Source organism: Notothenia coriiceps, unplaced genomic scaffold (genome assembly GCF_000735185.1).
Source record: "Notothenia coriiceps isolate Sejong01 unplaced genomic scaffold, NC01 NC01_scaffold00018996, whole genome shotgun sequence".
Taxonomy (NCBI): Eukaryota; Metazoa; Chordata; class Actinopteri; order Perciformes; family Nototheniidae; genus Notothenia; species Notothenia coriiceps.
In genome coordinates this window covers 520,519-542,622 of record NW_011351697.1, presented here as the reverse complement: position 1 = coordinate 542,622, position 22,104 = coordinate 520,519, and the positions used below count along the sequence as shown (strand labels likewise).

Sequence of the window (22,104 nt, the reverse complement as noted above, 5' to 3'; positions counted from 1 at the left end):
ACTTCAGATAATGGTTCAGCCCTCAACAGCTCTACGTCAATTATGGGGTGTCATCATATGCCGTTTCCATGGAAACGCATCCCTTGCCATAAAACACGATGCCACTGTAACTCCAATGGACACGGTCCGATCGCCCCCTAAACTTTGCTTGTCGATCACCGGTCCATGCCTCAACAGCTTTANTCTTAACACGACAGAGATCTTAACACGACAGATGTCTTAACACGACAGAGATCTTAACACGACAGAGATCTTAACACGACAGATGTCTTAACACGACAGATGTCTTAACACAACAGAGATCTTAACACAGCAGCAGTGATTGCTCGTGACCTTGAGTGGCGCTGAAGCTGCTGACTCAGAGAAAGATAGATGTTTTTATATGAAATTCTCATCAACTCATGGAGGCACTGACTGCCTCTTAAAGTTCTTTGCAGCTGGTATCATCACATTGTACACTTACAACAAAGTGTTATATTATACGTTTCAGGTAGAATAGTTTAAACAAAAATATATCAATGAAGATTCCATTACATGTACCTGCATTATTTCTGATGGCCAGCAGGTGGCAACCCTACTGATTACAAAAGTAAATCCAAATGTATGGATATCTATGAGAAAATTACATTTGTACATTTACATTGTAAATTATGTAGAATTGATTATAAAGGGCACCGAAGCTGTTGACCTAAAGGATGGACAAAATATTTTACTGTATATAATAGTCTCATTAACTCATTGACTAACTTTGTAGAAAAGTTGTATCATCACACCTACATGTACAACGAGATGGTTTACACATTTCAGGGGAAGATATATGTTATAGACTAAAATATTACAATATAATCAAACAATGATTATGTCGACCATTTGGTGAATGGTCAAGGATTGGCCACCTGTGTGTCAGAACAGAGAAGTCAAGGCAGGATTGGCTTAAACTTGCATTATTTCTAATGGCCAGCAGGGGGCGACTCCAATGGGTTCAAATTAAAGTCCGGTTGAATAGAAGTCTATGAGAAAATGACCGTACTTTCCACTTGATTTACTACCTTAAGAAAGCATTTTCCTGACACATATAATGAAGGTATGCTTTTGGGTATGAATACCTCATGAGTGACAGGTCACTATCATTGTGTTGTCTTTTCCGGTTGTTTTTGAAAAGACGCCTAAGATGTAGTGTGGAGTTGCATTAGGTAACGCGAGATACGGCTGATACTTGCGCATTACTTTCTGTTATGGATCAGTATCAACAGTCCTGCCAGTAACGTTAATATATTATCAATACTACTTTAGTTATAGCCTGATATATGATAGCTAACTTCACAATGTTGTGATGTGACTGACGTTAGCTAACATTAACTGTAGCTAACGCCGGTCACTCACCAAGACAGCTGCCCAGTTCTCCACTGGTTCTCCTCACACCACAGCTCCATTTCTCGCCGATGGCCGTTATTTCTTCTAATCCTTGGCTGCTCCTGGTCTCTTGGACGCCTAGCAGGCTCATAATTATAAGGTTGTGGTCCGTCATATGCATGTGAATATACATGTTCAACCTCTCCTGTGTCAAAACTAGCATTGTAATCCATGTTTATGAATACGTTAGACTGGCCGCTCTCCCTCGTGTGGTCTTTTTTTTTTTAAGCGGAAGTAAAAATGTCTTGACAAAACGACACCAGATGTCACTGTAGTGTATATTTAATTATATGTTTTTGAAAATCTAGTGTGTACATAATTTTACTAAACATTTATTCACTGGGGTCTCTAACCTGCAAGTTGCTCTTCAAGTCATTTTTCATGGGATTGAGGATGAGCCAGGACGAATTGAAGACTCTTTCCCAGACATATCATATGAAATGATACATTTAATATAATTACTTTTTATTTTATTTTGCACATGTTCTTGATATTCAACTACAGCTCCTATTACCTGCACAGCTGTCATTTCAATTGTTTTGAGTTTCAGCAAAACAGAAAAGCTTGGTGTGTTTTTATTTTGAAACAGGGGCTTGATAAAGGATAACAAGCACTTGTCTAGGATCAGCTCCTAACCTTGAGTTTGTCGTGGGAGGTGTAGGGGGCCTCGGGAGCATAGATCCTGAAGATGTCAGCCAGACAGCAGGCCACCAGCAGCCTCACGTCTTTGTTGGGGTTCCTGAGGAAGAACTCTGAGGCGAGGTGGAGCGCCAGGCCGAGATACTGCGCCTTCTCCTCCTCAGAGTCTTGGTCCATGTCCATGTAGGTCTTCACCACCATCTGTGAGACAGAGCGACAAGAGAGGAGGGTGAGAAAGGAACATTTTGGGGAAGCCTTATTACAATTATTTAACGTAATGTTAATAACTGCATGGTTTGCCCTAGTGCAATTATCATTAACTGGGCATATCTGTAAAGGAGACACTCGTGGGTATCCATAGAACCCATTTTCATTTTAAACGTTGCCTTCCCAAGGAGCATGAAGTTGTTAGTACAAATAGATTTTTGAGGCTTTGCATTTCATATGATAACAGTACCTTTACTTAAGCTTTAAAAAAGCAAGCCCAATGCAGCCCAAGCATTACAATAAAATGGTCTGCAATCGTTAGTTCATCTACAGCACAAAATATCAACAGCAGCCCTTTAATGTGTGGTGAGTGTACTTGCAATGCTACTGGGGTTACTTTATAAATATATTTAGCATATTTCAGCTGATTCTGCTGTTCAGATGACACCAGTTGGGCCAAAAAGACTTTCCCCATAAGCAATATAGAAGAATTAACAGCTGCCAAATGAAAGATGCACTTTTATGAGCTTCCAAACTACCTCTAATCGATACATGCGTGTATCCATGGTTTAAACACGGCAAACTATTATTTTATTTCGACAGTGATGTAACAGGGTCAAAATAGCAAAGAAAATCAATAAAGTTGGCTACAAATTATAAACATAAGCATTACAATGCATACAAGCTTCAGCAATGATCCAGATAACCCCATTGCCTTCTAAGTTACAAATACCCTGGTCTGTCAGAGCTTGTTTGCTAGAATCGGCTGCATTCAGTTTTATATGAAGAAACCAAAGCAGAGAGACACGACCCTACAGCTTTTGCGCATCCAGAACAATCAAAACGGAGAGCTAAAGAGCCTAAAGCAACGTAGAACTTTGAAGAACAAACAACCCTTATATAATTAGCTCATTGAAATCACAATAAGTTTGAGACATTCCAACACTTTTAAAGCACATAGCTTGGTAAAAACATTTCTTTCCCAGTGCTGCTTAGGGGGCTTGACTTCTAATTTCAACTTGTCCGTTTTGATTAGTTCAAGGCGAAACAAATAAGGCCCAAGGTTAAAATGACAGGACACAATATCCATTATTGAAATTGTTAAACATAAGCTCTTGTGTCTCAAGAGGTTATATGCACACATCAATATCAAACATCTCAGTTTAAGATATTGATACTAGGACTACCACTTCCTCTAGCAGAGCAATGAGTGAGTGTGTGTCTGAAAGAGGAGCACAGCAGAGCAGTGGCGCTCTTTATACAGCCAGGCAGTGAGCCGGGGTGGGGGATGGGCCAACCGCTCCAGCAGACTGCAGAGAGAGTGCCACACTCACTCCTACAAACACACACACTCCAACCAACCGTCGGCTGCTCTCAGCTAAAACAGTCACGACCCAGCCGGTGAAAGCTCTCCACAGAGACGAGTGTGTGGGGCGGTTGAGCCGTGGAGTGTGTGTTTCTCTGCGCCTTAAATGTATTGTTGTTTTTTTGTCTCCGTCTAAAAATATATATGTGGCATGTTTATCAAATGATTGCAAAGTCTGAGACTCCACACAGTTGTTGTGTTATCTGTATAATGATTATCTTACATTAAGCTACAATTCAACCCTTCAATTCATGCAAGCAGCTTATATAACATCTAATAAACTGTAACAACCATTTTTATCTTCATGAGTCATCATGTCCTCTGTGACCACCCCCCTACATCAGGGCTGCAGCTAACAATTATTTTCAATATTGATCAATTGACCAAACAATTCCTCGGTTCATCAGTCTATTTAATTTCAGAAAAAGTGTGAACATATCTTTAAATGTCAGAAATAGTAAACATGTCCACCCTAAATTGTCAAAGCCCAAGTCGACGTGTTTAAATAAACAGCCTTTTCTGCCAGTTTTGCATGGAAAAAGTACCAGTGGGTAGTGGACTTATAGTTGCAGCTCTACCCTTCATCTCATTCAAACAAGTCAGCCAAGATATTAAACCCTTCAGCCACACACACACACACACACACACACACACACACACACACACACACACACACACAGTGAGCACTATGGAATATGGAGTAGCTGGATTCTACACACTGGACGGATCAAACAAGCAGGATACTCTCCTGGTACTTTAGTATGGATAAGAAATAGTACAATCATCCTGTTCACCTGGCAGCACAGCAATCAACACCACAGGGGAAATATTGTTAGCAAACGTTTTTTTTATAATTTTTTTTAACTAAACAATGGAAGAATTTCGTTGTAGCTTTACAGTAAATCATACAAGTCGTTGGCAAGACTCCAGACAGCTGCAACTTCAAATATGCATACAAACGGGCGGGATTTATCTTGTCATCTTACTTTGAGCAAGAGGAAGGGTATTTACAAAGTGTTGAACTATTACTGTAGCTTGGGAACAAAAGCAGATGATTTTTATTCCTCGAAGGAATAAAGGTTATTTCACTAGCAAACAATCCGTTTAAGCTTTCTGTTCCTTCACAAAGGGCTTTTCTTTGATAAATCAAAGAGTACCCCCCCCATCTTCTTTCTCCCCACCTTAAAGACAACTTGTGCCCACCTATTACCAAACAACAAATCATCTTTGACAATGAGATAGTTACCCTGAAAACGTTACACGAGGATGTATATTAGTTAAATCGACACTAGTGTATACTGAAATCTGTTTTGCACCATAGCAACATATATACAAACTACAAAGCAAATATTCAACTTTCAGTTAGAAGAAACAACAATGAACATATATTGACTGTAATAAAATACATGCACACCACAACATGTTTTCAAAAATGTAGTTTTTTTAGATACAAAAAGTGCTGTCATGAATATATTGTAGTAAACCCTTTTGCAATACTCATGTAAACACCTTATATGCTCCTTGTGTTGCAAACTGACATGAGTAATCATTTCTATGGTGGAACTGACTACAAATGGTAGCCAATCAGGTGCAACAACTCCTCCTTTTTAACGTTCCACAAACATTTGACCAAACTACAGAATAACTTGAGATATCGGCTGAATGTAGATGAAGTGACTTTAAAACTGCGAATAAGCTCTCTGCTTGCTTAATGCTCTGCTGGCAATACAACATGAGTCATGAATCCCTTTCATAAGTTGCTAATTGGAAATGCAATTAGTAATTATTTCCAAAGCACAGCAGTATACGGCAGAGTAAATAGATCTGTAAACATGTGTCTTGCACAGGCAACAACCTGCCATTCAGCAGATGTGTCCTGCTTGTAGGGATGGGTATCGTTAGGATTTTATCGATACCGGTACCTGTATCGGTATTTTTCGATACTCTTATCGATACTTTTCAATAATTTGGTGTTAATAAACTAAAAAAAGACAAGGCGATGTGCCTGCAAGACTGCACCCAGGTAAACAAAACATATTACCCGTACGCAGCAGCTAACCTGCCTGCGAGCCTTCGCTCAGGTCACATTTACACACGGCGCGGCTGAAGCCCCTAGCACTATTAGCACTATCGCTAGCACCGTTTAAGATTCAATGAGTGTCTCGTTTGCAAATGCTTCATTAAGTTGCTTGTGTTACCCCCTTTACAAGCAACTAATTGAGTACATAGATTGCACCTTGCACTATCGCCACTTCATTTTTTTAAAGTGCATCCAGACCTTCGATCGCTTCGCTCTGTCCGCCATGCCTGCGGGGGTCTCACAACAATAATAAGAGCGCTGTTGAGAGAGATGAGGAGTGGCATTTACAGTGGCCAATCAGAGGGGTCTCAAACCGGATACATCACACGGGATGAGGGTTCCCAACCAACCAGAATGGTTTAAAGTTAAACTAAGGAAGTAGACGTAACAGATATACCGATAGCAGCACCGTTTGTCCAGCGGCTTAACGGTATACCGATACCATCCAATCAGGTACCGGTATTGACTTAGTACCGGTTCTCGGTACCCATCCCTACCTGCTTGTCAAAGGGATGTGTGCTTTATGGTCACAATGCTACTTTATAAACACCTCTAGGATGTCAGGTAACCAGTCTAGTAGTAAACAATCTAACGTGATTAAGAACAGTCACAAGATCCCTGTAAACACTGAAGCACAGTTGTCAACTTTATATTGCTGAAGGTTTGAAGTGTGGGGGAGGCTGAGGGGAAGATATCAGGATGTATTGAAACAGGGTTTAGCACCCATGTTTTAATTGGCTATAATAAATATGTTTAAAACTACTGCATCAATTCTAAACTTGAAAATGAGAATTATTGCCTTAATCTTAACTGGTGAACATAATGAAGCATTAAGCCGCTAAAGCCAGAGCCAGATATTTCTCTCAGGTGTTGACTGAGCCAGAAACTGATCTCAGGTTTCCCTCACCTTCCAAAGTAAAAAACAGCAAATACCATTGAAGCATTTTAATGTTCATTTTCAAGCTCCTTCCATTTGTATTAAAGTTCAGAAGTATATACTGTTAATTGCACTATTAGATCACATCAAACTGTGGTATCAACAATCAGGAGAGCAACCCAGAGTAGGGAGACGTATTAAAATAACAAATAATAAAAGGTGTCGTGTTTTGTTTCACCAGTTTATAAATAGACTAACAATTTATACTGTCGAGATGTCAAGCAGATACAAGCACTTTATTCAAAATCTAAACACTTTTCAAAACGTAACAAACACGGAGAGCTAAAAAGCTAGAAGTGAGAGCAAATTTGACTAAACTCCAAATGCAACGATTCCAATATCTCAAATGAATAGGTCAGTAGTTTTATTACTGCTACCGGGAAGTGCCCAGAACTAAAATATCCATGAATCAAGATAAATATACGCAAGTATACATTGAATAATGTGACCTTTCTTTGAAAAGGGAATGCAAACACGAGTGAATGTGTTGTTCCCTTGCAGTAAAAACAGCTTCAATGTTAGCTTATCTTAAGTTGATATTTTGGGATAAGCCCATTTTTGCAGTCGAACAAAATGAAATGCTGATAAACTTCTGAGAATGTAATGCTACTGAACAACAATAATTCATGTCACAGAAGTTCAACAATCACAATCATGTTCTAGAAGCAATATTGAGTGTTGTTATCAATCTGAGAGAACTAAACAACACCACAGAAGATTTGGAAAACGGCCTACCATACAAGAAAAATGTCCTCTTATGACTTAATGTACAGTAGTATACAAAGTTAAGAAGGATTGGCATTTTGCCAGGGACTGGACACAGATACATGGGATAAGGACTTGCAGAAAATGAATCTTGACAGGATGAAACCACACACACACACACATACCTTTAAACGTTTGACCACCTCATCGTTGCTGATTTTGTCCGTAATATCCTTCACTCCGGGTGGGTATATGATCTTCCCGTCCACCGCCGGTTTCTGCTGTTGCGGGAACTCCATGCTTGTTGATGTCTGGTCCACACGGTCTTCTACTGGCCTCTATGGGTCAGAAAACAAAAGTTCAGCACCACCATGCTACCGCACTTACAAAAACCTTGTTTTAAGCATCATTCTCATTTGCCAAGTCTGAAATTTAATCGCCGAATTAGTCAAACCGCACCTGTGTACTAAACGATATTATAATCCAGAACACTTTTCAGAGAGAAAGCCAACATTAAACCATCTGCCTGCATAGTATTAGCTCGCATGCTAAAACAACCCAGCTAAACATCAGCTCCATATTCCCAGTACATTTCTCATCAAACACTGTATCGCTAGAGAAACAAGCAGTGCTGCTATTCCGGTAACCTTACAGCCATTTGAATCGCTAATTGAGTGGAAAGCCAGTTTGAAAAAAACAAAACAGCAGCAAATGTATCTTTACTGTCATACAGGTTATCAAATTAGCCAGCTAGCCAGTTGCAGTGCAAACATCATTGGCTAGCCGCTAGCATTTTGCGGGAAGGAAGTAATAATGCTAGCAGCGAAAGGCTAATACACGTTAGCCGTGCTAGCTAACTGGTTAGCCTACTTTGCTAGCGTAGGCCGCAAACTATGGAGGTACCCATCACATCTCCAGCTACATACAATCACAGAGGAAGTAAAGTATCTTATCACCTCTGCCTCAAATAGCCATGCCCGTGTTCAGTTCGTGCGGTTTAAAACAAATACAACTACTTTGTGAAGTTTTAAAATCAAGCTAATTTACTTGTTTCTGTCTTTTTTCAACTTCAACGCATCGCTCCGTTCTGCCGCTAGTTTACAGGCGAAGCAGGGCTGCTACCGTCGCCCTGAGCCCTCCTCTCTCACACCAACTTGCACCCACAGAGGATTTTTAACATCCTAACAAATGCAAAATGAATCTATTTTCAAATATACTCCTACGACTAAAACAGCAGCACATTTGTCAAGCATTTCCTCGTTTGTATTTACCTCTCAAGTGGGCCGTTTTAATTCATTAGTCTGACACAGGTTGGTTTTAGTTTTCGGCACAAAGCTCTCTGTCCGTTCAGTCAGTGGTGTCTGTGAGGCTGGGTGCACAGCGCCCCCTCGGTCTCACTGCGGCACTGCAGCTCCACATACATGGCGGGAGTCAGAAACAAACAACTTGCACACTCTAATCACTTTCTGTCTTTCACTGTATCGTTGCCAATGTTTTCATATGTGCTGACCAGAGCCCTAAAGAGAAATCTCTCTAGGGCTCTGGCGCTGACCATAGACTGGTGCTGACCTAACATGTCTGCCCTTCACACCAACGTGTGGTTGGGGTTTACAATTATATGTATGCACATAATGCAAAACAAATTACACCGCCTAATAGATGTATGATTTTGTGATGTATTTCCAAGAATTTTGACATTACAGTATAACAAATAAGCAAATAATTAGGATTATTCTCAAAATAAATTAAATGTATAATTACAATAAATACAAATGATTGGGTTTACTTAATTAAAGAGACAAAACTACGAACATTAACTCAGATAAGGCTTCATTTGTGTCTCACATTGTTATGAGCACCACCAATACTACTTTTACTTTAATTACTTTTGGCATTAACACCTTAGCAAATTAACTTTCACTATTACACAATTAATTGTGAAAACAATGACACCTGGTGGTGAACTGGTATGACAAATACAATGTAATCGTTGCAGTACCATCTGACATTAAGTAATGTTTCGTTTGTTTGACCACTTTACAATTAAATAGTTTCACATAAGTACTTATTATACTTCACATTTTTCTCAATAGTTCTGTACCAGTGGCAGTTCTAGTGGCCCCCCAATTTGATATTGATATTACCCGATCAGCAGCTCTTTGAATAGCCTCTAATGTTTCCCCCTTAGCCTTATTAGCAGAAGCGATTGACAGCTCTGAGATTAGTAGGTCATGGAAGGATGATATCCATTGCTTAATAAATAAAGTATGTGGGGGTTTCCATCGTATTACTATTATTTTTTTGGCTGCTGTTAGACCAGCGAAAAGCACCCTTTTCTGATGTTTCTGCAGGTCAAGAGAAGAATCATCATTCAACATACAATATTTGGGAGACAGGTATGTGAACTCCAATAATCTCAGATACAATGTCAATAACCTGTTTCCAGAACGTTCTTACTGCAGTACATTCATAAACCATGTGTACATAGGTGCCAATAGTGTTTTGGTTACAGAGAAGGCATATGGGGCTTGGAATCATCCTGAATTGACAGCATTTTCTGGTCGACAGGTAATATCTGTGTATCATTTTATACTGTATCAATTGGTGATTGTGGTTACGCGATGTTAAGGAGATATTATTCCATATTCTCTTCCAATCAATAGTCTGCGTAGAATTTTTTAGATCTGCGTTCCATACTGCAGAGATAGCAATATATCCGGTTAATTTATCTTGCAGTTTTTTATATATATATGAAGTAGTGCCGCTCACACTGTTTGGACTTAATATGACCTTAACTAATTGATGTGTTGGCAGAGGTTGATTCCAAGGAACTCCATATGTGCGCATAGCAGTACGTAGTTTCAAATAGAAAAAGANGTCTGCAGATAACACACTGTGGCAGTGGAGTGGTCATCAGGACCGGTCCCATGCGAAAATCCTGAGCTTCAAAGTAATCATTGTCATACTTTCCTCCGTTTTTTCTGACAGTACGCTGTCTCCTCTCTCACTTTATGGTAACTTCCACTAAACATGTATCCATATTTTGCCGCTCGCCATATCATTTAGCTGAAGTTAATTAACTAGCTAGATTGTCAAACCTGTTTTCTCCTTACTTTTTTTCTGCGCGGCCTGCGCTCCCTTGAAGCTCTCTGGCGCCCCCACGGGGCGGCTCACTTTGGGAACCCCCTGATATAGACAATACAAAAAGAAAAAGAAAAGACAAAGAAAGAAAAAAAATAGGGAATCCCTTTCCCATGCCACCCCATCCCCCCCTCTTCCCACCCATCTTGCCATTTCACAGAAAATCCTACCTGATGTTTTTTAGCAATCGTCTGAGTTCATCTACGTATATAGCATAACAATTTATAGCATAACAATTTATCCACATAAAATACATTCATACCTTTTTTTTCCCACATAACATTTAATCTGTTTAAGCTGAATTGCGATTAACTCCTAATAATCTACAATTACAGCAAGGTGTGCGTATATTTACAATCATCATTTACATGAATGATATTACCCGATCAGCAGCTCTTTGAATAGCCTCTAATGTTTCCCCCTTAGCCTTATTAGCAGAAGCGATTGACAGCTCTGAGATTAGTAGGTCATGGAAGGATGATATCCATTGCTTAATAAATAAAGTATGTGGGGGTTTCCATCGTATTACTATTATTTTTTTGGCTGCTGTTAGACCAGCGAAAAGCACCCTTTTCTGATGTTTCTGTAGGTCAAGAGAAGAATCCTCATTCAACAATACAATATTTGGGAGATAGGGTATGTGAACTCCAATAATCTCAGATACAATGTCAATAACCTGTTTCCAGAACGTTCTTACTGCAGTACATTCATAAACCATGTGTACATATGTGCCAACAATCTTTTGGTTACAGAGAAGGCATATGGGGCTTGGAATCATCCTTAATTGACAGCATTTTCTGGTTGATAGGTAAATACTGTATCAATTGGTGATTATGTAACAAATAATTTAAACTTGTTTATTCTTATCTTATGTTAGTTAGCATTCTTTCTTTTTATTTATGCATATTTTAATCACCCCCCTTTTAAACTGTCCTATAGTACACATTGGAATGATTTCTTACTTTATTTTTTACACCTATATGAAATATATAAAGGTGTGCTCTCTAGCTCTCTCTCTCTGTCTCGCTCGCTCAGAGGCTGTGTGCTCCTCCGTGGCGATGACGGCTTGCGTTAAAATAAAAACATATTTGTAAAGTGGGGGAAACAGGATTTCGAAAAGTGTATGTGTGTGNNGAAACGATGGAGAGCAGGAGCTTTGATGGCAAACACTGACGGTTTATTTGGAGCTTCGGCCGGAGAATTCACAAGACATGTCATAGGGCCACGTTGGTCTGACCACACAGTTGAGATGCCACAATCAATTCTGAAGCACCCTCCTGTAGTTCCAGGTTTTAACTAGTTCAGAGTGCAATAATCAACATTCTTCAATAGATAGACTAAACAGCTGAGGACACTGAATCACATTTGTTGTCGCTTATGGCTCAAGGTCATCTACACCCCGAGAAGGATGTGTTCCAGGCGTCCCACAACAATAATCATCTCTGACCGACAGTTGCCCGGTCACAAACTGGTAACAACAGCAACTTGCTAGGGCAGCGGCAGCCCCTCCTTAAGGGAGATAGCGGCTGCTCAAGGTTGGAGTCAGAGGGTGAAAGAGGACGAGGGCAAATTATTCCCTAACAGATGGCATTTTATATACGAAGCCAAAACTGATGATAACCCAGTTTTTACAGCAAAAAGAGACTAGAAGGGATGTACCTGATAGTGCACTCTGTGGCCAGTAGATGGCGCCTGGTGTAAATCCTAATAATCACAGCACACAGGTTTCAAGGTTAACAACAAACTTCAGATGAAACACACACAGAGGTTAGCTCGTTATTGACACACAGCGATTATCCGTCTATAAGCAATATGCATCATGAAATAATAATGTTGAGGAAAAGTGATGATGAGCATTGATGAAGATTGAAGGGGAAACTTGCCTCCTGTAGTCGGTCGATATAGAGTCTGCATGTCTCCAGGTCACAGTCCCCCCTCACCACCACTATGCCTACAGGGATGGCTGCGATACAAAAACACACTTTAGAAGATGATGCATTGAAAAAAAAAAGAGTTTTCTCGGCTGCATTTCTTGACATTTTAAAAGACTAATATGGTGAAGCCAACAGGTGCCTATTCACACATTCAGCAGTTACAAAGCAACATGATCAATAATGTATCCAATAACTAAACTGCCATGTTTGTATAATATTTTATTTGAGGACATCTTTACTTTCAATTATTATGTTTTATTTCACATTTTCGCAAAGCTCAATTTCACCCGGAGGGAATAAAGAATTTCTGATTCAGATTTTAAAGTCATGTTGGTGTCCAGCTGTTGAATGTATTTCCAATATTCTCTTTTCATAATTGCTAAATGCTTCCCTATGTTTATTAGCTCGTCTCTTACTCGGTATATCTGCTGTTTGCTGATGAACAGGCTGAGAACAGTGAGAGTGAATGAAAACGGCATCATGCTGGGCTGGAAAATCAAAACAATGAGCTGAGAGGCACAAATTACATAATCGTTGTGAGTCGTCATGTGATTTAAAATAAAAAATATATTATAGCCACCTAAAAGATCCTTACATATGTCTCGTAGCCGGTCTTTGTCGTACTGCAGTCGGTCGTACTCCTGGAGGCTCACCCGATTCACTCTGAGACGCAGACGATCTGGAACAGAGTGGGGGCTGCAAAGAAACACATAGTGTACACGTTCACACACACAAATTCAGACAAACAAACAATGATGTGGACACATTCACACATACACACACAGATACAGTACATACTGTATACACACACGCATCACAGACCAAACTTTGCTGCTTTTGCAACCTTTTAAATATTTTTTACGTGAAGGTTTGGAACTGAACCAAGGTTTTAAAGTCTAAGTTATAAATGGAGGTTTAAGATAAGATACAGTAAGATGGATCTTTATTAATCCCCGTGGGGAAATTCAGTCGTTTACCAGCAACAGGGTAAGATTGAAAAACAGCACAGATTACATATTAAGGATACAATCAAAGATAAATAAAAAAAGGTAAATAACTATAAAAAAAAGTTTGTAAAAAGTATTCAAAGTTATAAATGATCCCCAGAGCTGTTACTGTAAAGATGTACAGCTCGGCTATCCTCCTGAAACACATTTTTAAGTCAATGGTATGGGTAATGATGCTTTAGCGAAAATAAGTGTTACAAATTGATGCCAAAAACATGATGTATGATCAAAGGCTTCAACTCCTACCTGCAGAGGAACAGAAATGTTTCAAAATAAAGTACATTAAGGTCACTTTTCATTCACAGCGGAAGCAATATTAAGAAAGTAGCTTTTCAGGGGAGGGCGTGGACATTAAGAGAGAGCAAAGGAGCGGTGCGGGTATACAAAGCTCAGGGAGAAGTTCAAGGTAAAGGGACTACAGCGAGAAAAACATCAAGACAAGAAGCAGAAGCAAATGTAAAAGTGGCTTCAGCACGCTGCCATACACTCTTCTCTGTCAGTCGGCAAATAACCAAAACTCACATTCAACACAATACGATGCAACCTGGGTTCAATCAATACGAGATTTGAAATCCAACACAAGTTTGTCGAGGCTGATGCTGAAAATAGTGGTTTCTCTGAGTCAGTATTTAACACCTTTATCGTTTGTATAGGTTGGACAAAAGAAAAAAAACAATTGGTAATTTTGCATATTTTTGATGTTCTTCATTTGACTAAAAGTTTGCATAAAGAAAGGAGTCTAAATGATAAAGGCTGCCACCTTGGGTTTCGTGAAAGGCGCTATATAAATATTATGTATTATTATTATTATTATTATTATATTGTGAAGACTCACAATCATTCAAAATGTGGGTTTATTATTGGAAATGAAAGTAAATTGAGGGTTGAATTTAGATTGTTTAAACAAAGCGTCGTCAATCTGCATGGTATGAGTGATTGAATACATGGACTGGTTTAGGTATCCTCAAATATTGTTTGAACCCAAACGAACAAACGCTGACAGAAACAGCATCGAATCAGTCAGTGACACGAAAGAGACAGTGACAGAGGGTCTCAGGTACTTACACAGAGAAGGAGTCTGGGGGAGCAGAGAGGCGGCGCAGATCAGCTGCACACACCTTCTGAATACTACAGCCGCACACACACACACACACACACACAAAAACACACACCGAGGAGAGGAAAAACGTATGGCAGAGAGGAGACGAGGTGAGCAGTGGAGGGGAAGAGAGAAAAGAGGAGATAAGGAAATGAGAGGAAGGAAGAAGAGAGTGGAGGACACAAGGAAACAAGAGTGAAGGAGAGGAGACAAGTGAGAAAATGCAAAATATAGGCGAAAAGGGAAAGGAGTAGGGGGGAAGAAATGAATCAAACAAGAGCAGAGGAAGGGAAAAAAGAAAGAGAAGGTAAACAAATGAAAACAATAAGTAATCATAACGTTTTGTGTTGATAAAAAGAGGAGGAGGAGGGGGGGATGAGAAAAGCCCATCAGGTAAGTGGACAAACATGAAGAGCACAGAGAACAGGAGCTGCAGCTCGTCTCTTATCACTGCAGACCCACAGATATGACAGCTGAACATGGAGTGGGTTAGTCAACAGGGTCTGAGAAGCGTTAGTAGCCAGATATAAGCTGTATTTTTACTCAGCCGCGAGTGCAAGTACATTTATTCAAGTCTCAAGCGCATGTTATGCTGCTTTTGACTTCTACTCCATTACATTTCAGAGGCAAATCCGCAGGCTTTTGCTCCAAAAGCTTTATTTTCTGTGTTCATTTGTACATTAAATATATATGATGCAGTACCCTACTTCCCAGTAGTATGTCAAGTATCTGAAACTGGCTCCAACACTAAAATGCTCTTACTTGATCAATAATATAACACTAGGACAATAATTTCAGCATACTGATGTTTTACTTCTGATACTTGGATTTATGGATATATATAAGTAACAAATGCTGTGTTTTATCTTGTAGTTTGTCAATGCGGAGCAAATACAAGTATACATTATATACTGAAGGATAGATTAGTAGTATAAAAATGCATCATATCATATGTTTAAAAATCACACTTTTATATGATTGTGCAGTACTTTTACTTTGGAAACCTTTTGTCCATTTGGCTGATAATACTTTTATACAATCCACATATTAATTCAGGAATTTGAAATCTTACTTTTAATGGAGTATTTTTAGACTGTGTTTGTTCTACTTGTAGTATCTCTGAGTACTTCTTCCAGCACTGCAGACGACCACAATGCAGCTGCTTTCACCCTGACGTAAATCAATAAACGTCTCCTTCTTCTTCTTCTCAGCCGATAACCACACGGTATAACATGTCAGAGTGCGATTGGATATCTCCCCGGTGCTTTTGTTTTGATTAAATAGAATGTAAACATATCCATTTCCTGTGATTGTGGTTTGGCGGGCTGCAGGGAGACGTGGGACACGGAGAGGAGTGAATGTCAGCTCCCACTAAACAGATTGAGTGACTCACTCTGTGCAACCCGGGCTTTTACAACACTGCTGGCCTAGTTCCTGTGTGTGTGTGTGTGTGTGTGTGTGTGTGTGTGTGTGTGTGTGTGTGTGTGTGTGTGTGTGTGTGTGTGTGTGTGTGTGTGTGTGTGTGTGTGTGTGTGTGTGTGTGTGTGTGACTCACTCATTAAGCAGGGGCACAGAGGTGCGCCTCTTGCTCTTCTGGACCATGTTGGCCTGATTTCGGAGGGAGATTCGGAGCGTGGATGGAGCCAGTCGACACGGCTCACCGTCCACCTGCATGGACACACAGAGACCCAAAATAAAACTCAAAACTGTTTTAATGTCAGTGACACTACAATGATTAAAACAAACAAAATGTTTTTTCCATGAAATAAGCAGGTAAGAACATGATCTAAGGTCATTTGAGTTCAATGCGCCGGCTTCAATTCTAGCCTTCATCTTTTTAATTTGGCTTTAAATAAGGGTTGACTTTACTGTTTTATTTTCTACTTTACGTATTGCTATTTTTTTACTTTTTGTTATTGTTTATATTCAACAGATCTTGTTTTTTTTAGGCTGCATATTTGCACTAAATATACGACACAAATACCTTTTTATTAGTATCAAGTGAAGCACAATTTAACAAACAGGTATTGCACAGTTAGCTATGAGTACTTTATTTGATGGAAATCCTTCACTTCCTATGTCTAACCTTGATGTATGCCTGTGTAATTCAGCTTAAAAGTAGTAATAACTTTCTATAGCTAGAATCTGTGTATTATAAAACGGTAAATCCAGTCCCTCAACAGTGCTATATATTAAGAGTCCTCACCTGAACAGGAACTGTTTTGAAGGTAGTGAGGACGACTTCTCTGCACTGATGCAATCTCTCTCCATGCCCGCCGACCTGTAGCGCCGCCTGGTGGACGAGAGAGGTTCTTACAGTGAAGGTTATAATAACAGGAGGGTATTGAAACATACACCAGTGTTACCGCCGCTTCTAACAGCTTTCAAATATTTATTTCCCCCCTCATATCCCCTCTTCATCTCACCAATGAGGCCATGGTGAAGCCAATAACCTCGATGCAGCCGTCGTCATGGCGTTGCGGTTCAAAGTCCCGGTGGTCGCCTGTGTTTCCCCACGGCATGGTGCCAGCACAGTACCTACACACACACACAAACCCATGTAGAAACTGTTAATATGGTACATCTAAATTCATAAAAACAACTACTAAAACAAATGAATTTGTTGTGTAACCACTGCTGTAGTGTCTCATACATTTTGTAATGCTTTTCTAAAGGCTTTTTTACTTTAGCGGAAACATAATAGTATATAATGTAGTAATATTATAGTATGTAAATCCAACCCCTTGTGAAAAGTTAAGTATGGAAGGTTTATTATAATCACATTACATATATAAATGAGTTACATTATATTATTGTATCTATAAAAGGTGCTTTTTCACCCAGTATTTATATGGTACATTCACTTACCTGGGAATGTTTAGAAACACAATGCATTGAAATTTCAGCTCCTGGATTTTAGGAGTTAGATCGGTACCATCACACTGTCAAACACAGGGAGAGAGAAAGAAGGAAAAGGAAGGAAAGTGAAAATTATCATTTGTGGTTGCAACCATCTGATTAGATGTGAAGGGGTTAGAAGTGATTGATAGAGGTCAATGGTCATGCCCTAAAGTAGCTGTAGCAGAAACAAAGAATGCGAAGAATTATAGACCTGAGGCATAAGGTTTAGTGCAAAACTTAAAAAAAATAAATAATTGTCTGTAGTTAAGCATATTATTTAATGTACAGTAAAGTTAATTTAAATCTTTACTTAAATGTCAGCGATAAGTCTAGTAATATTTTATATTTGTACTTTTCTTATTATATCAGCCTTATATAAGCTAATGTCAGCACTAGCATGACATTTAAACAGGTTTGTTATCAGCCCAATAAACGATCAAGTCAATTGCACAATTTTAGGTTTTGGATTGTTTACTGGGCAAAACAAATAATATAAATAAATGGGCCCTCAAGTTGCCACCTGTCTAGATCTGCACATCCTTCTCTGATATTTTGATATCAAGAGAACAATCTAGTCATTAATGAATAGTTAGCCGCTGCTCTTATTATAGCATGGAGGTCAGTGTGTGTTTATTCAACGTCCTGCTGCAGGACACTCGAGCAAGGCAGATGTAAAAAGAGGAGTTGAAGGACGGACTTTTTAATCACCCGCCGACCTGCTGCCCAGACATGTCGACACGGAAAAAGATACACGCCGAGATAGAGAGGGAGTGTGTGTTAACACTCACCACCACTCTGACGTGCTTGGACAAATCCCTCGAGCTTCTCTGGAGGAAATCTGAGAACGCGGCCTGGACACACACACACACACACACACACACACACACACACACACACACACACACACACACACACACACACACACACACACACACACACACACACACACACACACACACACACACACACACACACACACACACACACCTAGACACACACACCCAGACACACACTTCCTCATTGGCAGAAAATATGGGTTCAGACAGAAACTCGTATTATAAATACAGAGCCTTTTTTGTGCTCACATGCAAATGCAGCACACAAATGAGGACATGCACTGAAGAACAACCCATCTGATTGACAGATAGGTTTGCCAAGTCAATCTAATGTCCTCACTTTCACCTCACTCCCCCTCTCCTCTTTCCTTCACCCCTATATAAGTGACAGAGCACTCCCTTATATATAAATCAGTAGAATCACACCACGTCAGGAATCTAACTCTCCCCTGTAGTCTCATTCATCACCACAATATCCTGCCCACCACTTTGTCTCCATCTGGCTGTCTCTACTCAGGCTCTCCTTGGCTTCTGCCTCTTCCTTCTTTGGCTTCATCCCTAAGGGTTGTCATGACTGGTTTAAATATAATATATTATTTCATTAATGTTGTATGTATTTTACAAAGATTATTCCGCCAAGTAATGTCAGTTTTCTGGTGTCAACTCCCTCAATTGTGATGCTTTCAGTGCAGTTCATATACATTTGAACTTCCACCAAATGTTCCTCTTGTGCTGTTTCGGGTTACATCATCTACTAGCCTCTGCTCTCAGACCTTCAGTTGTTCTGATATTGAAGCAAACGACAAAAGAAGTCTTTGATTGTCATCTCCTTTAAGCAATCAGATTTTGAGTTTGCTGGGATGGGTGTATTGTTGATAGCACTTCTAGCTCTGCTCGAATGTTCCTTCAACTCTTTTTTTGTCGCAATTGAACAAACTTCAAAAAAGATTTCACCTTTTGGCCCTGTTTTTAAGTGCAAATAGGGGAAATGTCCTTTATAGTTAGTTGCTACTGTCATCTCATAATACCCCCTTCCTTACCGTAAACACCCAAACATTCACACACCCACACATGCATGCACACACACACACACACACACACACACACACACACACACACACACACACACACACACAAACACACACACACCACACAACACAAGTGCTTACTGAATTATTTTCTATCTTTATCCAATTTTCTCTTTAGCCTTTTGAATAGTTACCCTCTATGAACTCCTTCTATTTCCTCTTCTCTTTACTTTACCCGCTTCCTCTCTGCTCTTCCTCTCCGCCTCTCTTCTGCCTTGTGAGAGGATGCAAGTCATTAAGGTACTATATACACACACACACACACACACACACACACACACACACACACACACACACACACACACACACACACACACACACACACACACACACACACACACAGACACACACAGACACACTCATGTATTTACTGTATGTGGCTGCTGACAAGGAGGACACACACCGGCAGGAGAGAGGTGATCGCTCCAGGCAGTAGTTTGTTAGCTACACATTACCTCGCCTGCACTCTAGGAGGCTTATTAGAGTGACAATATTTACATCCCCCTCATGCCATCAGTTTGAAAACTTTTAAGGAAAAATGTAAAAGTTAAAAGGTTTTTCAGATATACTCTGCAGTAAATCTGGCAAGGTTTTAGTGCAGTGGACTTGCAGACCAATGAATACACTTAAAGATCACAGGCATGGCAGGAAACAAAATGTTGTCTCTAATTTATGCTGCACGGTAAGCAAGAGAAACATCGTTGAAGGGGTAATGTGTAATATTGGACAGCAGGGAAAATGATACATCTTTTGAAAACATACTGTATAGGGTGAGACATCTACAATAGCTATATAGCATCCCCCCTTCCCCTTTTGCCAACAAAGCAGTTAAAAAAAAGAGTGTACTGTATATAATCAGCCTAAACTCCCCGATAAGAGCTTCTTTGTTTTAGCCTAATTATTTTGCAAAGCCAAATGTTTAAAAAACAACTGTTTTAGTGTAGAGACAAGGGATTGTTTTACTCATTCAATTGGGAACTAAACAAGCAAACTCAGTGACAGTCTTGTTCCAGTGAAACAGTGATGTTTATTTTTGGTACAGGACAAGGTGTCCCAATGATCTCGGCCTCAGGGAACCTCAAGGGAATGAAGGCAATAGATTGAGGGTAAGGTGAGGGTCATTTTTATAAACAGAAGGAATAGAAACTGCATACAACTCACTGTTAGTAACGCTATAATAAGATATTGAGAGTTAATCATTTCAGTGCCTTTATGTATTGAGCAATTGACCAGATATCTAATTATTATGGTTCATTAATTACAAGTTTATCGGCCCAGCAGTGAAGGGTGTTTTTCTGGCTCAGCACAATGACAATAATGGCCCAACAATTAAATGATATGTTATGACCCATAGTGTTGTTCCAAAATACAGTATGATGGAGCAGGCTTTTACATGTTTTATTAATTCAAGGATCATCTGAATGTTGCACCACTGCTCCTTAAGGCTTGACTATAAGCTTTAAACAAAGGACACTATACAAGGCTTTCCCAGCAGCACTGTAGAGTATGTTAACTGCATGTCCAACAAATCCTGACCTCTGGCCAGACACTCATATCATGTGACCAATTAACAAATGCAAAAGTGCACACGCTTGAATTAAAATGTGCACTCGAATCATCTCAAACCGACCACACTAAATGAATTAAAAGGTTATTTGCTGTATGCAGCAAACAATGTGTTCCATCGAGCAAACACAGGCATTTAACATGCAGATACATGCGATCTAATGGTGGTATTTTACAGGATCTCATTACTGTATATTGAAAGATGTTTATAATGTTTTTATGCACCCCCATATGAGAGTAATATAATATAACAGCAGTGTGTAGTATAGTATTTGTGTATTTGTTCCAGAGGGGACAAAGGCATTTAAAAAGATAAGACAATACGTCACTGACAACAACATAGACACAGATTAAAACGAACAGACACAAGAAAAACAGATATCGGCAGACATGACAAGGGGCCTAGACCCTCATTTGCGAAATAGGGGGGACAGGGCCAGACCAGCTGGGTAAACAGTGCGTCCTAGCCATCATTGATTCAGGAGTTTGATGGCTTGTGGGACGAAAGACAGCCTAGATCTGTGTTGCTTTAGATGGTAAAACGAATGCATGAACAAAGCACTGTGCATTTGAGAGCGGTCTTCCTTGTTGTTTAGGAGATCATTTATTATAAGTGCAGTTGGTATTTAACTCCAAATATTGAACTTCAAAGATCTGTTCGTTTTTATCTACAATCTTTCATGATTTCCTCTGTTCTATGATCTGTGTGGAGATACTCTAATGAGCTTCACACATTTTCCAGCTTAAATTCTATCCCATCACGTGGAACGTTGCTCAGTCCTGAATCACAAGAAGGTTGTAAGTGATGTCATCAATTAGAAAGGAATGAATGTGTTTGTACCGATCGTGACCCACAACTGAGTCAATGAGATCCTCAACTAGGCTATTTATCAAGCGAGTCTGACACAGACACACACATTCACACACACAGACCGGACTGAACACGCAACAAACATACTGCACATGCATACACAAACAGCAACACACTTCGTCCATTCAGTAATTCATCATGCCTTTTTAAGTGCGCCTAACTAACACTGTGGAAAAGGCCCTTAATACGCAGTATCTATTATTGGGTGGCTAAATCCATTCATTGATCACATCACATGTACACCCACGGGCACACACGTGGTAACAATTAACAATCACATTGATCTTAGGTTTCTCCCAGACATATGTCAGTGG

At 39.7% G+C, this 22,104-nt stretch overlaps 2 protein-coding genes across 2 annotated transcripts in view; one reads left to right on the top strand and one right to left on the bottom strand.

Moving 5' to 3' along the window:
- The window catches only part of pds5a (PDS5 cohesin associated factor A), a 57,240-nt gene extending 48,529 nt beyond the window's left edge, over positions 1–8,711 (bottom strand). Inside the window, 3 exon segments of the mRNA XM_010778021.1 lie at positions 2,050–2,253; positions 7,533–7,685; positions 8,619–8,711. Coding sequence (XP_010776323.1) covers positions 2,050–2,253; positions 7,533–7,646 — 318 coding nt within the window. The 5' untranslated portion in view covers positions 7,647–7,685; positions 8,619–8,711.
- The window catches only part of cp (ceruloplasmin), a 737,508-nt gene that overhangs the window by 318,821 nt on the left and 396,583 nt on the right, over positions 1–22,104 (top strand). The window lies entirely within an intron of this gene.